This window comes from Mustela erminea, chromosome 7, assembly GCF_009829155.1.
Source record: "Mustela erminea isolate mMusErm1 chromosome 7, mMusErm1.Pri, whole genome shotgun sequence".
NCBI classification, from domain to species: Eukaryota; Metazoa; Chordata; class Mammalia; order Carnivora; family Mustelidae; genus Mustela; species Mustela erminea.
The window spans coordinates 116,271,138-116,286,394 of NC_045620.1; the positions used below are offsets into that span (position 1 = coordinate 116,271,138).

The 15,257-nt window shown below is 36.2% G+C and overlaps 1 protein-coding gene across 3 annotated transcripts in view; it reads left to right on the plus strand.

The window, feature by feature from the left end:
- The window catches only part of MEMO1 (mediator of cell motility 1), a 116,029-nt gene that overhangs the window by 78,756 nt on the left and 22,016 nt on the right, over positions 1-15,257 (plus strand). For all 3 annotated transcript variants that reach the window (XM_032353046.1, XM_032353045.1, XM_032353047.1), the window contains one exon: positions 1,057-1,168. In XM_032353046.1, the coding sequence (XP_032208937.1) occupies positions 1,057-1,168 (112 nt within the window). The remainder of the gene's footprint in view (positions 1-1,056; positions 1,169-15,257) is intronic.

Below are 15,257 nucleotides of genomic sequence, written 5' to 3' on the forward strand. Positions count from 1 at the left end.
TTGCAAAATTGACAATCACCTCTTTTTCTTTATTTTTTGGGCCCAATTTTTCATAATTTGGGGTTTTAATTGTTACTGAGTATTAGTAATTTGTTGGTAGAATAATTTTTACTAATGAAGCTGGAGTATAACAGCCTTATTACTCCTTGTGATGCTTTTAGGGAACATACTTTATTTTTAAAACCTTGTTGGAGCATTCAGAAAATTCTGGTTTTAGATAGCTTCCTAGTAAAGGAATGGGTGATTTTTAATCAGGCAAAACTGAGCAGAAAAAAAGTCATGCCATCATTTGTTTCTTGAATATTGGTAAACCCATTTAAGGATGTATTATAAAAATGGTTCTGTTCTATGACAAAACAAAAATATTCTTATATCACTTTTTTACATATTAAATTTCATGTTATTATTATATCATATCTGTTTTTAAGTATAATTCATCAGAAGGGTCTGAATTACTAGATCATTTTAGAATTATTTATGGCATGGTGTTATGGTGAATTTATGTTCTGGTCTGTCCCAGAAGCTTAATTTTTAATTTTGAAGGAAAAAACCTGCTTAATAGGAGTTTTCTGTTCTTTGTGCGGCAGGCATCTGAGATGGGAAATAATATTCCCACAGATTTTATAATAAAGTGAAACAAAACTTGAAAACTGTATTATGAGCCTCACGAGTGGGTGGAACAGGGGCTTTGCCATGTTTTACTAGGAGTTCTAACCAACTGTGTTCTTGTTGGCATGTGCTGATTGAAATCAAGGGAAAGCTTAGACCCAGAGGTGATTTTAGATGTAATAAAAGAACTGATGAACATTTTAAATGATTATTTTTATATAGCTGTGCAACATATGAAAATGCTGAGTAGCCATCACATGTATTACTGCTTTGTTGAGTTTGTAAAAAGCTAGTTTTTTTCTTTTTTAACGATAAAAATGAAGGAAAATATTATGTGATTCTTCTGTCTCTTGCCAAAGCATGTAGTTTTTTGTTACTGAGTGGAGTCTCACAGAATAAGGATATACATTAATATATTTGTTTTACTATATTTTGAAATCTCTTTAGTTTACGGAGAACTATGGAAGACAGGAATGTTTGAACGCATGTCTCTGCAGACAGATGAAGATGAACACAGTATTGAAATGCATTTGCCTTATACAGCTAAAGCCATGGAAAGGTATATTGATTAATATAAGAAATCCCAGAGAAATCACAAGTATTAAGTTCTTTGGAATTATTTTCACTGGGTAAAATAATTATTAGGATAAAGGGATTTAAAAAATTTTTTGTTATTTGAGGGGTGGCTGGCTCAGTTGGTAGAGCCTACAGCTCTTCAATCTCAGAGTTGGAAGTTTGAGCCCTACATTGGTTCTGGAGATTACTAAAAAACAAAGAAATCTTAAAAAAAATTTTACTATTTGAAATGATAAAATTTTGAGATTGGGTATTTCTAATGTTGATTGAAGTTGGTTTTGAGTAGTTTGCCTATAAAGGCTGAACATGTGAATTGACATGGTTTTTTTTATTAGGTGATAATGTCTTAAAAACCTCTGTGTGTGTTTATATGTGAGTGCGGGTGTGTGTGTGTGTCTGCCTTTTATTTTATTCATTAGACATTTATCTCAGAATAACAAATTCTTTTATGCTATAAGTAAGTAATCAAAAATTTTAGATTTGGAAGTAACATTGGAGCTCATTTATTTCAGCTTTATGCAAAGTATGTGAATATTTTTTTATGATATACTTGACAAATTATTATTTGGTACTTACTAAAGGTCTTCCAGTGATAGGATGCCCATAAGACTATTAAGTAGGATGAGGACAGGGACAAAACCTATTTTATTCTCTACTTGTATCCCACTGCCTAGTACAATGCCCATTAGGTAGTAGTCAGTAATTTATTTTGTAAAATGAAAAATGTTTATTTGTTTAATTTATTTAATATTTTAAAGCTTTTATTTATTTGTCAGAGAGAGAAAAAGAGCAAGAGAGAGCACAAGCAGGGGTAGTGGCAGGCAGAGGGATAAGCAGGCTCTCTGCTGAGCAAGAAGCCCCATGTGGGACTCGATCCTAGGACCCTGGGATCATGACCTGAGCCACCCAGGCATCCCTGAAAGAATTTTTTAAAGAGCTTTTTTCTTTTAGAGTAATATTCAAATTAGAAAGTCTTCCTTTTGTAAGTCACATTTGTTTAATTTTTTCAACCATTTCCTTTACATGGACTTAATATTCCATATACAGTTTGACTAGTTCTTAATGTGGTGAGATTATTCCTTCTCTGGATCTTGTCATTTTATTCTCTTAGTTAAATACATGGTGTACTGTATAGGTTTACAGTAAATATTTGTTAATTAAATGTATTAATGAAGTCCAAGATCACATTAATATTTTTCATGTTGATATGGCTTACTTGTTATTGAGTAATATACCCTTGTGGCCAGCTAAAGCCCAAGTCTTTTTCCTACAGTTAAGTTGGATTATTTTCTGTCTTGTACTTTTGTGGTTTCTTTTTAACTCTCAGTTACTACGGTTTAACTTTTTCTTGTTGGTTTTAGTCTATTGTGGCAATCTTTTTGGATCATTTCCACTCCAAATTCTGTTAGGAAAAGGTTATTTAATTTCCATCTATTCACAATGATAACTATGATGCATTGTGTAAACCTGAAGAAGTTTCCAGAAAATCAATGTGATATTAAATTATAAGCAATAGAATTTTAGGTTAATTGTGTTTTACCACATTCTAATCCTTTAGAAATTGTTAAACTAATATATGCTGTTTATTTCCTGGAATGCTAGTATAATCAGAACATTCCATTCTTCAATTACATAGAATAATACAAAACTTTTGTTATTTCTTGGAATGTTTGCTTATTTTATCATGAGAAAATATATCTTAGACTTAATAAGGCCAACAATATCCTTAAGGAACTTTTTTTTTTTTAAAAGATTTTTATTTATTTATTTGACAGAGAGAGATCATAAGTAGACAGAGAGGCAGGCAGAGAGAGAGAGGAAGGGAAGCAGGCTCCCCGCCAAGCAGAGAGCCCGATGCGGGACTCGATCCCAGGACCCTGAGATCATGACCTGAGCCGAAGACAGGGGCTTAATCCACTGAGCCACCCAGGTGCCCCTATCCTTAAGGAACTTTTAACAAAATAATTATTTTTGTTGTTACTTCAAAAGTAAAACATGTAATGTTGAAAATTAGGAAAACAGAAACTTAAAATCAACCAAAATTCTTGTTCATAATTCCCCCTCTATTAAATATTATTAAATAACTACTGTTAAGTATATCACTTCTCAAAAGATCTTCCCGCTCTCCCAGATTACATTTGCATCTCTAATACTGACTCTTAGAAAATACCTAGTACTTTTCCTTTGTAGCCTTTGCTGTACTTGCTACCTGTATTAGTTGTCCATTACTGTGTGAAAGATTGCTTCAAAACTTAGTGGTTTAAAATCACAGCTATCATTCTATAGATTATTGCTCACAAATTTGGGGTCCGGAGTTTGGGCAGGGGATACCTTGCTTTGGTCCATGAGATGTTGACTTAGGTAACTTGAATGGGGCTAGTTGATCCAAAATCGTCTTGGTGCTAGCTTTTAGCTGAGGCACTTCATTTCTTCTCTAGGTGGTCTATTTGCTCATCAGCCAGGGCTTTTCTCTCTTCTTGGCTTCTCTCTAGAAGGATAACGTGGATTTCTTTCCATGGTGATTTAAGGTAACCAGAGAACAAAAACAAAAGTTCTCAGCCTCTTAATGCCTCAGCCTGAAACTAGACAGCATTATTTTTATCACATTCTCTTTTTCAAAGCAGAACACAACATTAGCCAAGATTTAAGGGATGTAGAAATAGATTCCACTTCTTGATGGGAGGAGTAGCATGTGTAAAGTCAGGAATAGGAGGAATAGGAGGAATTGTTGGTAGTCGTCTTTGCAGATGGACTGTATCACACTTGTTCTAATGGACAGTATGGTGTCTCTCCAACGTGCAGTACTCAGTCCTCCTAAGATGCCCAGAAGTCTTGTTCAGTTAGGACCTCAGTTTCAAAGTCTTTTACCTTACGATCTACATTAGGTCAGCATGTGGGTGAGGATTTCTGGGTACAGCTCCTCTTGATTTTGGATACCTGTGAACTAAGAAGACAAGTTTTACCCCACCCGCACCCTCCATTCACTCCATATACAATTTTGAGACAGGAATTAAAAAAAATTTTTTTTTGAAGATTTTATTTATTTGACAGAGGCCGAGAGAGCATAGACGGGTGGAATGGCAGAGAGAGGGAGGGAGGGAGAGAGAGAGAGAGAGAGAGAGAGAGAAGCAAGTTCCCCACACAGCAGGGAGCCCCAACGAGGAGCTCAGCCCACACCCTGGAATTATGACCTGAGCCAAAGGCAGACACTTAACCAACTGAGCCACCTAGGCACCCCAAGACAGAAATTCTTAACCACACAATAGATACTCCCAGTGGAGAGTGAAAGAATGGGAAGCATTTAGCAGCCTCTGGTCCAAAGCAATTCTGAAATCTAATCAGGGAACAGGGAATGTTCTTTGATTAGGTCTTGGCTCTGACTTCTGGTAGTGCTTACATAATTCTTTACTTTTCTCGGCTCTTGGCTTGGTCTTTTGGGCTTTTGCCTCTACTTGCTGACTCATTTGTACTTCTCCATATGAAATGGGCCTTGTTTACACCTGAGTAGTCAATTCTGTCTGATTCATGTGTGTGACAGTTTGAAGACTTAAAGGCCTCTTTTCATTTGGGATAATGTTTGTTTTAGTCTAAACATTGTGGGTTTTCTGTGGGTCAATTATAAGTGCATTCCATTAGGCAATAGTCACATCCACAGTTCGTGAGTGACAGGACTCTCTCTACTTTGGATCCCAATTTAGGGTCCTATAAGGTTCTTAGAAGCCCTTTTGCCTACCTGAGAGAGAATGTAAGCCCTATCTTATTAAGTCTTTCAGTAGTCTTAATAAAGGATTTTATAGATGAGTTTTTGATTTGATGATTGTGAGCCCATGACTTCTTGGCAGTGCTCTGGATTTGATCTTTGTCTTCATGTCATTTCTTTGATAGTCTTTTGCTATCTGTAGTAGTAATAAGAAGCAGTTATTTTCCAACCAAGCAATTCCTGGTTAGAAATATTTCCTTTAAATTCTGCTTGTAATTCTTTAGCTCATGTTTTTCTTCTTTTACCTTTACATACTTGGCTATAAAGAAGCCAGTGACACTTTGAATATTTTGCCTAGAGATCTTAGCTAGATCTATAAGTTCGCTAGGTATATTTTTAATGTTTTAAGTTAATTTTACTTGTGATCATAATGCTAATTGTTCTGCCAGTTTATAATATGGGCACCTCTTCTTCTTGCTTTGTATAGCAGTTTCCTTACCACTCTAACAGGAAGCCTGTCTCTTTCTTGCCCTTCCAGCTTCTGCCTGTCTCAGTGTCCTCAAAGCCAGTGTTTCAGGTTTCTGTTCCAGTAGCACCCTTTTCAAGCACCACTTTTTAATCTCACGTACCCATTGTAGTAAAACAAATCACTTCAAAGTGCCTATGTTTTTTGCTTATGACTCTGTGAACTAGAAATTTGGTCGGGGTGAGTGGTGCCAACTTGTCTCTGTTTCATCTGCTGCCTGGTGAAGCAGGCTGACTAGGCTGAAGGCTCATCACTTCTTCACCTCACTTCTTGTCTGGGGCTGCGATGTTGGTTGTCTGCTGAACTACTTTCAGTGTTCTTGTCTCGGTGCTCTCCATTTCGCCTGTTGTCATTGTCCTGCAGGGCCTCTCTCTTCACATGGTGTCCCTCTCCTCAGGTAGTCGTGGACTATCATGAAGTACATGGCAGTTCAGGGCAGCAAGAAAACAAAACTAGAAACTTTCAGACATCTTACTATGTGGGATTGGAATTGGCACAGTGTTACTTGGGTCACATTTTCTTCATCCAAGCAAATTGCAAGGCCACGTTCAAGGGGAGGGAAAAAGAGATTCTACTTTTTTTTTCTTTTAAAGATTTTATTTATTTATCAGAGAGAGAGAGGGAGAGAGAGCGAGCACAGGCAGGCAGAATGGCAGGCAGAGGCAGAGGGAGAAGCAGGCTCCCTGCCGAGCAAGGAGCCCGATGTAGGACTCGATCCCAGGATGCTGGGATCATGACCTGAGCCGAAGGCAGCTGCTTAACCAACTGAGCCACCCAGGCGTCCCAAAGAGATTCTACTTTTGATGGGAGGGGTGACCTGGGCATTCAGAAGTGGGACGGATTTTCGGGGATTATACTTAAAGACAGCTTGCTACAGTACCACTGTAGTTAAATAACTCTTTTGGTGATTGCCTGCATATGTCCCCCTTCCTTGATTGTTCCCTAATCTGTTCCCTGCCTGAGGACAGCTAGTCTTCACTGTACTTTCAGTGCCTAACACAGGACCTGGTACACAAAAGGATTCTCATAATTAATTGTTAAATGGAGTAATAATGATCTTCCCATTATTAAATATTAAATATTTTTCCTAAAATGAGTTCAAATGTTCTTATTAACTCTGTTTCATATTATGAAGCTATTTCCATGTCATTTTTACTCCTATTTATTGAGTACGCATAGAACTTTCTAGAATATGTCTGTATAATACTTTCATCAGTTGACTATTTAATTTTCTAACTTTTCTTTCATTTTTTTCACTATAGTCATTACAGATTTTTAAGTTAAATACCTAAGGTAGTCTTTATAATTCTCTGTGTTATCTTAAATAGATTTAAGAAATAATATTCATTAGCACTTTTAAAGGAAATAATGAGTAGTATAAAGGTGAAAACATGAAATGATCCATAATCTCCTTGCTTAGTTAACCCTATTGTCATTAAAAAAATACTTGTACAGTGCTGTACATGGCTTGAAAATGTAAACAGCATCAAGAAGTATAAAATGGAGACTTAAAGCCTCTCTGCCACTGTTCATTTGATAGTAAACCAGTGTTCACTTATCAGTGTTCATTTGATAGTAAAAATTATTATGTGTATACTAACATATATATGTACGCATTTGTATTATCTGTGTGAGATTTATATATACACATACTTATTTGTGTAGATTAAAATATGTAAATAAGAGATCATATCTTGCATACTTATTCTGATCCTGTTTTCCATATATTATCTTTAACTATTGAAATGCATAATTTTGCATTGCTTGTAATTGTATTGAGAGAATTAAGTTAGGATATGTAGAAACCGTCTATCTTGAAAAAAAAACTGGTTAACTCTGAATATTAATAGCACTGGATTAATAGCATTTTATACTTCTTTTTTCTTGTTTAGTTACCTTTAACATCCCCCCACGTGTTCTCTCTCTGTATCATTCCCATTCCTGTTTACTGTTTGTTTACAGTTTAAAATTTTAATGAATTGTTTTGGGTAATTTATATGCAGTAAAATATACTCTCTTTTTTTAAGACTTTTTTTTTTTTTTAAAGATTTTATTTATTTATTTGACAGGTAGAGATCACAAGTAGGCAGAGAGAGAGGGAGGGAAGCAGGCTCCCTGCTGAGCAGAGAGCCCTATGAGGGGCTTGCTCCCAGGACCCTGGGATCATGACCTGAGCCGAAGGCAGAGGCTTTAACCCACTGAGCCACCCAGGTGCTCCAAAATGGACTCTTTAAGGCATAGGAATTCTATGAGTATTGACAAATTTAGAGTTGTATATATTCATCAAGTCTAGATATAAAACAATTCTTTTCCCTCAGCTTCACTACTTTTTCTTCAGAAAAATGTGCAGAGTAAATAAGATGCTTTAGCATCTTTGAAAGTGTTTCATTGAGAAATACGGCACTACAAAACTGTTCCTGTTCACTATGAAAGTATCATCATTATCTTCTTGGCCATTTAATACTTTTTGTTACTGCTAATAATTTGGAACTTAGACAACTTCAAAGTACTGTACAGTGTATTTAGATATGTTCCATCTTCTGCTTTAGGTTCTAGCCAATCTTACAAATTCAGTGTGGTTAGGATTTGATCAGTCTTGGAGTACTTAGACTATTATTAAAAAAGAGCAACTTGGTTTTATGCAGTTTACCCAGATTGATAAGCTGCAGTCTTGTAATTCTTATGTTTACCCATATTGATGGTATGTTTGACTTCCCTGAGTGAGAACACCACTATAAGATGGCTTCGTATGGTATTAATTATTATTAACCGAACAGTTTTTCTCTGTTCTTAACATCTTGTGTTAGTATGGTACATTTGTTATAGTTGATGAAGAAGTGTTGTTACGTTATTAATAACTAGGTCCATAGTTTAATTAGGGTTCCCTTTTGGTGTTACATAGTTTATGGGTTTTATCAAATGTCTGAAGTATTTGTTATCTACCATTATAGTACCATACAGAATCATTTCACTGTCCTAAAAAATCCCCTGTACTTTTCCTGTTCATCCTCTCCCTCTTCATTCCCCCCAACCATTCCCTGGTACTCACTTCCCTTTTCTACTCGCTCCATAGTATACAATAATATAGTTTCTGGAAAGTCATTTAATTGGAATCATACAGTATGCAGCGTTTTCAGGTTGGCTTCTTTAACTTAATAATATACTTTCAAGGTTTTTCCATGCCTTTTTTTGGCTTGATAGCTTATTTCTCTTTATTGCTGAGGAATATTCTGTTTTATAGATGTATCACAGTTTATCCATTCACCTATTAAAGGATTATTGATATAGTTGGATTAATATCTCTCATATTTGTTACTGCTTTCTACTTATTACCCTTGTTCTTTATTTCTATTTTGTTTTCTGTTATTCTGCCTTTGTGGTTTTAATTGAGCATTTTATATGATCCCATTTTTTCCTCTCAACATATCAATTATATTATTTTTAAAAAATATTTATTTATTTATTTGACAGATAGAGATCACAAGTAGGCAGAGAGCCAGGCAGCGAGAGAAAGAGGAGCAAACAGGCTCCCTGCTGAGCAGAGAGCCAGATGTGGGTCTTGATCCCAGGACCCCAGGACCATGACCCAAGCTGAAGGCAGAGGCTTTAACCCACTGAGCCACCCAGGCGCCCCTATTCTACTACTTTTTAAAAAACCTTTTATAGTGGTTAAATGGGTAGCAATCTGAGCAGATGGTGGGAGACTTTGGAAGGTTAGAGTCTGTAGAACTTGGTAAATGTTTCTGTGTGGGAGATTATCATGATTTTAAGGGCATGCAGAAGTGAAAGGCCTAATATGCCATTATCAGAGATGGTAAGGCCAGAAATAGGGCATGGAAATGTTGACTTATTCCTAATAAAATATCAGAGTTTATTATTTTGACAGCAAGCTTAACCAGTTTATAAGGTTATTTTGCTTCAGATGGTTGAGTGGTACCTGAAATATGCCCACCCTGTATAAACCTTTTTTCTCAGTATTCTTACTCAAATGAAAATTAAGAAAGCTATCTAACCTTTAAAATTCATTTTGATAATCTGATTAGATTCACTTAACAGATGAAGCAGTGGAGACTTATAATGACTTAAATCTTAACCTTAGTTGTCACTGACAGCTACCTTGCCTCCTCCTTTCCCTTCTCTCTTCCTCCTTCCCCAGTTCTTTGGTTCTGCCTGATATTTTCTGGATCTTTTTAGTTTGTTCTTTCTTATAGTGAATCAGAGTATTCTATACAAAGTCTTTATGCTTGTCTCTGTGGTCTGAAAGTGAGTTTGATCAGGAAGAAAAGATGAGAAATTATTTTATATAAGGCTCCCCTAAAACTCTGCTGTTACGATTCCTTTATGCCACTTGGCCTTTACCACATGTTTCAGGGGTTCTACCACCCGCCTTACACTTGAAGACTTGTTAGAAGGACTCACAGTTTATTCATGGTTATGGCTTACTGGAAGAGATAGGATACACAAGAAGACGCACAGGCAGAGTCTGGAGGAATCCAGGTGCAGACCTCCAGCATTCCCCCTCTCATAGGATGGGTCAGATAGAAGGTCACACAGGTGCAGTTTTTCTGGCCAGGAAAGCCTGCTTTAAGATTCAAAATCCAGGATTTTGATTCGGGGCTGATCATGTAGGGACTCTGCCTGCCTAAATAGCCTCAGCTACTGAAATTCTAGACTCTCAGAAGGAAAGTGGGTGTTTTCCATTATCATTTTGTTTACAATCCAGGCAAGCTGGTACCAGTGTCCCAAGTGGGTAAAACAGCCTTAATCAGCATAAGGAGGGAACATTATAAAAGCCAAGGGCTAGTCTTTACAAGCAGCTCCTTCTAAAAATTGCTGCAACAGACCTGTTAGGTTAACTTCTCTGCAAGATTCCCTATCTTCTTTTCCTAATAGGAAAGCCTGCCATAAGTTTCTGACTCAATTAAATGGCATTCTAACATTTCTTAAATCTTGGGTTTGTATTAGATCTTAAAATTTTCCTTTTCTTTCTAATTGTGGCCTCAGTCAATGTCCTTGGATATTAGAATGTAGATTTTCAGTGCTCTGTACCTTCAAGACTATTGGTGATATAGTGATATTATTTGTTTTTAGAGCAAGTGCTCCTCTCAGGGTTCTGGGATTTCAGTTCTTTTTAGTCTGTTACACATCTTGGATATATTAATTTTCTGCAGTACGGTTTAAGGTATAGGATAGAAAAAGAGCTAAAACTTAACTCTACATTACTAAAGTACTCATAAGAGCCTTGTAAGTAAGGTAAGTATTATTAACTCTGTTTTTACTGATGACCAGATTGAGGCTTAGGGTAGTTTTAGGTAACCTGCTGCAGGTAGCACAGCTTGCAAGGAGCAAGGATGGATTTTTTTTTTTCTTTTAACAGCTCTATTGTATGATTTATGTCCTATAAAATTCACTCACATAAGAGTACAACTCAGCGATTCTTAGTAAATTTGTAGAGTTGTGCAATCATTCTCATCATCTAGTTTGAGAATAGTTTCATTACACAAAAAAGAAGCCCTGTGTGTATTTGAGGGCAGTTGTGGCTCTGACTCTCAATCTTTTTTTTTTTTTTTTTTTTTTTTTTAAGATTTTATTTTTTTGAGAAAGGGAGGGAGAGAGAGAGCGAGCATGAGCTGGGGGAGGGGCAGATGGAGAGGGAGATGCTGGCTCCCTGTTGAGCAGGGAGCCTGATGTGGGGCTCCATTCCAGGACCCTGGATCATGACCTGAGCCAAAAGCAGAAGCTTAATGGACTGAGCCACTCAGGTGCCCTTCCGACTCTGAATCTTAAGCAACCATTTATCTGCTTTCTGTCTCTGTAGATTGTATTTTCTGGAAATTTCACATAAATGAAATCCTATGAAATGTTTTTTATATCTGTCCTTTTTTACTTAGCATACTGTTTTTAGCTTCATCCGTGTTATGGTATATGTCAATAGTTCATTCCTTTTTATTGCCAAATAGTTATTACATTATGTGAATATACTGTATTTTGTTTATCCATTCACCCGTTGATGGACATTTAGATCACTTCCATTTTTGGCTATTAGGAATAATGTTACAAAGATTCTTGTACAAGTCTTTATGTGTACAAATGTTTTCATTTCTCTTGAATTGATACTAGGAATGATGTGTCTGGTCACATGAATCTATGTTTTAACTTTCAGAAACTGCCAGACTGTTTTCTAAAGTGATGGCCCCATTTTATATTCCAGAAGCAATGTGTGAGGGTTCTAGTGTCTCCCATTCTGGCCAATACCTGTTACAGTCAGCCCTTCTGATAGATGTATATAGTGTAACCTCATTTGGTGTTAATTCTCATCTTCCCAGTGACTCATGATGTTGAACAACTTTTCAGTGTGGTTTTTAGTCATTTGTATGTCTTGTCTTGTGAAATACCTGTTCATATATTTTGCCCCAGTTTAAATTAGATAATTTGTCTTCTTACTGAGTTGTAAGAGACTTTACATATTCTAGATACAGGTCATTTTGCTTTGTTGAAGAGCAAAAGTTTTTGATGAATTCATTTTACCTTTTTTTTTTTTTTTTCTTTCTTGTGTAAATCTTTGTCTAATTCAGGGTCACAGATGTTTTCTCTTTTTGAACAGGAATCAGCAAACTATAGTCTGCAGACCACATCAGGCCCACCACTTGTTATTGTAAATGTTTCATTAGGTTATAGCCATCCATACCCACTCATTTACATATCATCTGTGGCTGCTTTCTCTTTATAGTGACAGTTAAGTAGTTAGGGAGATTGTATGTCCCCCCAAACCTAAAATATTTACTTTATTATTTACTTTATGGACCCTTTAAAAAGATTTTTGCTAACCTCTGTTCCAGAAGAGTTATTATTTTAGCTCTTATAGTTATATCTGTTACTGAATTTGAGTTAATTCTTGTGTGTGGTATGAGGTAAAGGTCTAAGTTCACTTTTTTTAATATGGATATTCAGTTATTCCAGTACCATTTGTTGAAAACACTATCCTGTAAGTGATGGGTCATTTTCCTTTTGCTGCTTTTAAGATTTTCTCCTTGTCTTTGGTTTTCATTTCATCAGTTTCATTATAGTGTATCTAGATGGGGATCTCTTTGTGCTTATCCTCCTGTGGATTGTTGAGTCTCTTAGAATTGGAGATTAATGTTTTTCATGAAATTTGGAATGTTTTCAACCATTATTTCTTTTTTTAGTTATCATATATTTTTGTTTCAGGGGTGCAGGTCTGTGATTCATCAGTCTTATACAATTCACAGCACTTACCATAGCATGTACCCGCCCCAGTGTCCATCCCCCAGTGACCCCATCCCTCCTCCCTCCTCCCCTCCAGCAACCCTCAGTTTGTTTCCTGAGATTGAGAGTGTCTTATGGTTTATCTCCCTCTGGTTTCATCTTGTTTCATTTTTCCCTCCCTTCCCCTATGATCCTTTGTCTAGTTTCTCACATTCCTTATATCACCAAAATCATATGATACTTGTCTTTCTCTGATTAACTTATTTCGCTTAGCAAATTACCCTCTAGTTCCATCCATGTTGTTGCAAATGGCAAAATTTCATTTTTTTTTTGATCAGCCATTATTTCTTCTTATAGTATTTCTGTACCTTTTTTTGGAACTCCCATTGTACGCATCCTAGTATGTTTGATGTTGTCTTCCAAGTGTCCAGTGCTCTGTTCATTTTTCTTCAGTCCCTTTTTTTTCTCTCTACAAGTTGGATGATTTATCTTATCTTTAATTGCACAGATTCTTTTTGTAATATTTTTGGACCATTAGCTAATTTCATTTGCTGTACTTTTTAATTCTAAAATTTCCATTTAGTTCTTTTTAATAGCTTGCATATCTTTGTTGATATTTACTATTATTTAGTCATTGCCATATTTTAACTTTTTAAAGCATAGTTTTCCTTAATTTTTTTTTAACATACAATTATTTTGAAGTTTTTGCTAAATCTGGTCCCACATGGATACAGCTTCTATTGGCTACTTTTTTTTCTTTTTCCCCTGAGAATGTTTTACACTTTCCTGTTTTTATAGCTCATAATTTTTTCTTAAAACTGACTTCTAAAAATTTGTAATATAGCAACTTGATTCTGGTTTTATTAAAATTTTCTGCAGGTGGTAGTGGTGGTGGTAGTTGTTCCATTTGTTCATTCATTCATTCATTTACTTTTTTTTTTTTTAAGTAACTTTGTTGCCATAATCTGCAGAATTGCTCTCTCCCAAAATTGTGGCTACTGATGTATCTTCTCAGCTTTTAAAAATTTCTTTAATTTGGCTTTCTAGAGTTTACCTCTTTGTCTGCATTACTTAGTGCTTCAGTAATGATTGGTTGGAGGTTGTGACGAACACTGTGAGCCAGTAAGGCTTTCATCCTCTGCTGGTGGATTGGGTATAGTTTGGGGAGCATATTCAAAATTTGGGCCATTGTCTAGCTTGCCTCCTTTCATTTCTGTTGGGTCTTCTCCGGTCGCCCTGAGTGTGTGTAGATTTCCAGTCAGCCTGGGATGTGTGATGTTGCTCTCAGGTTTCCACTTTCCCTTGGGCGTGCTCTCACCCTTCTGATTAGCTGGCATTTTGGGGGAGCTTGGAACCTTATGGGTTTCCCCAGCACATATGTGCTTGCTGCCTTCTAGTCAGAAAGAGTTATGTGGAGGACATCAATCATCTCCTCAGAATATGTGAATTTATTGGGTCCTTCTGTGGCTGTCTCCTTTGCAGAATTTCCATGTTAAATTTCTAGGTAGTCCTCAGGTTTGTGGCTTGCCTCCACTGGTTTTGTAATCTCAGGCTATGAGAGCTATAGGCTTTTCTGTTTTTTGCTGGATGTGTTTTCTGCTCCCTGCTCCAAATCAAAGTCAGCTTCCTTCAGCAAGTAAAGCTGCTGGCTTTCACAGCCAACCCCACTATGCTGGTGGAGTGGGGCAGGGGGATAGAGAATGCTCCTGGTAAGATGCCAGACTCCCACTGTTCTTCCTAAGAAGGTCACTTATTAAAATAATGAATAAACTATTCTTGTGTTTTTTGTCTTTGGTTAATTTCTAGAGCACAAAATGTTTTGTTTTGTTTTGTTTTTTTGACAATTTTATAATTATTTTTTGAGGGTGAGATTTTGTACACCTTCACTGGGGAAGTCCAGCCTGACAACTTGAATTCTAAAATCTAGGAATATTACATTTCAAAGCCAGATGCTCTTTTTTCTAATTCATACTTTGTGGAAATACAGAACCAGAAGTGGGTTTTTTTTTTTTTAAAGAAATGACAAGGAGGTTGATGGATAGATCTTGATTCAAAGCTTAGATTTCTAAGTAGTATGAGCTTTTTACCTCGGTATAGATAGATGTGCAGGCTGAGGCTGAGGGTAAGGGAATGCTTGTGGCTCTGTAGAATAGTAGACATGTATTATTTCTTTAGGGTGAGCCACCAATTGTTGACAAAGTATTTTCCAGTAGTGTTTCTCACTTTGTAGCAACTTTAGAAAATAGATATTGTAATTATGATCATTTTACAGATAAGAAAATACATTTTTAAGTATTTAGTAATTTACCCACCCTCTCAACTTTTATTATGTGATAGAGATGGTACGTGAACCGATTCCCTCTGACTTCTTTTTTATATTCTTATGTAACTGCATCCCTACCATGTCATAATTACTTACATATTCCTTGATGATCGTAGTTTATTTATTTATATAGATAGTACTTGAAGTTAGAACAAGTCATAGCAGTCTTCTTGAATTTTTACTAGAGCCCATATTCTTGCCTTTTGATTGATAATCACTCTTAACTTATTGAAGAGCCCCTGTTCATTCATGCAGTTGTTCAGCAAACTGGTAAAAGAGTCAGAGAAGGAGATATT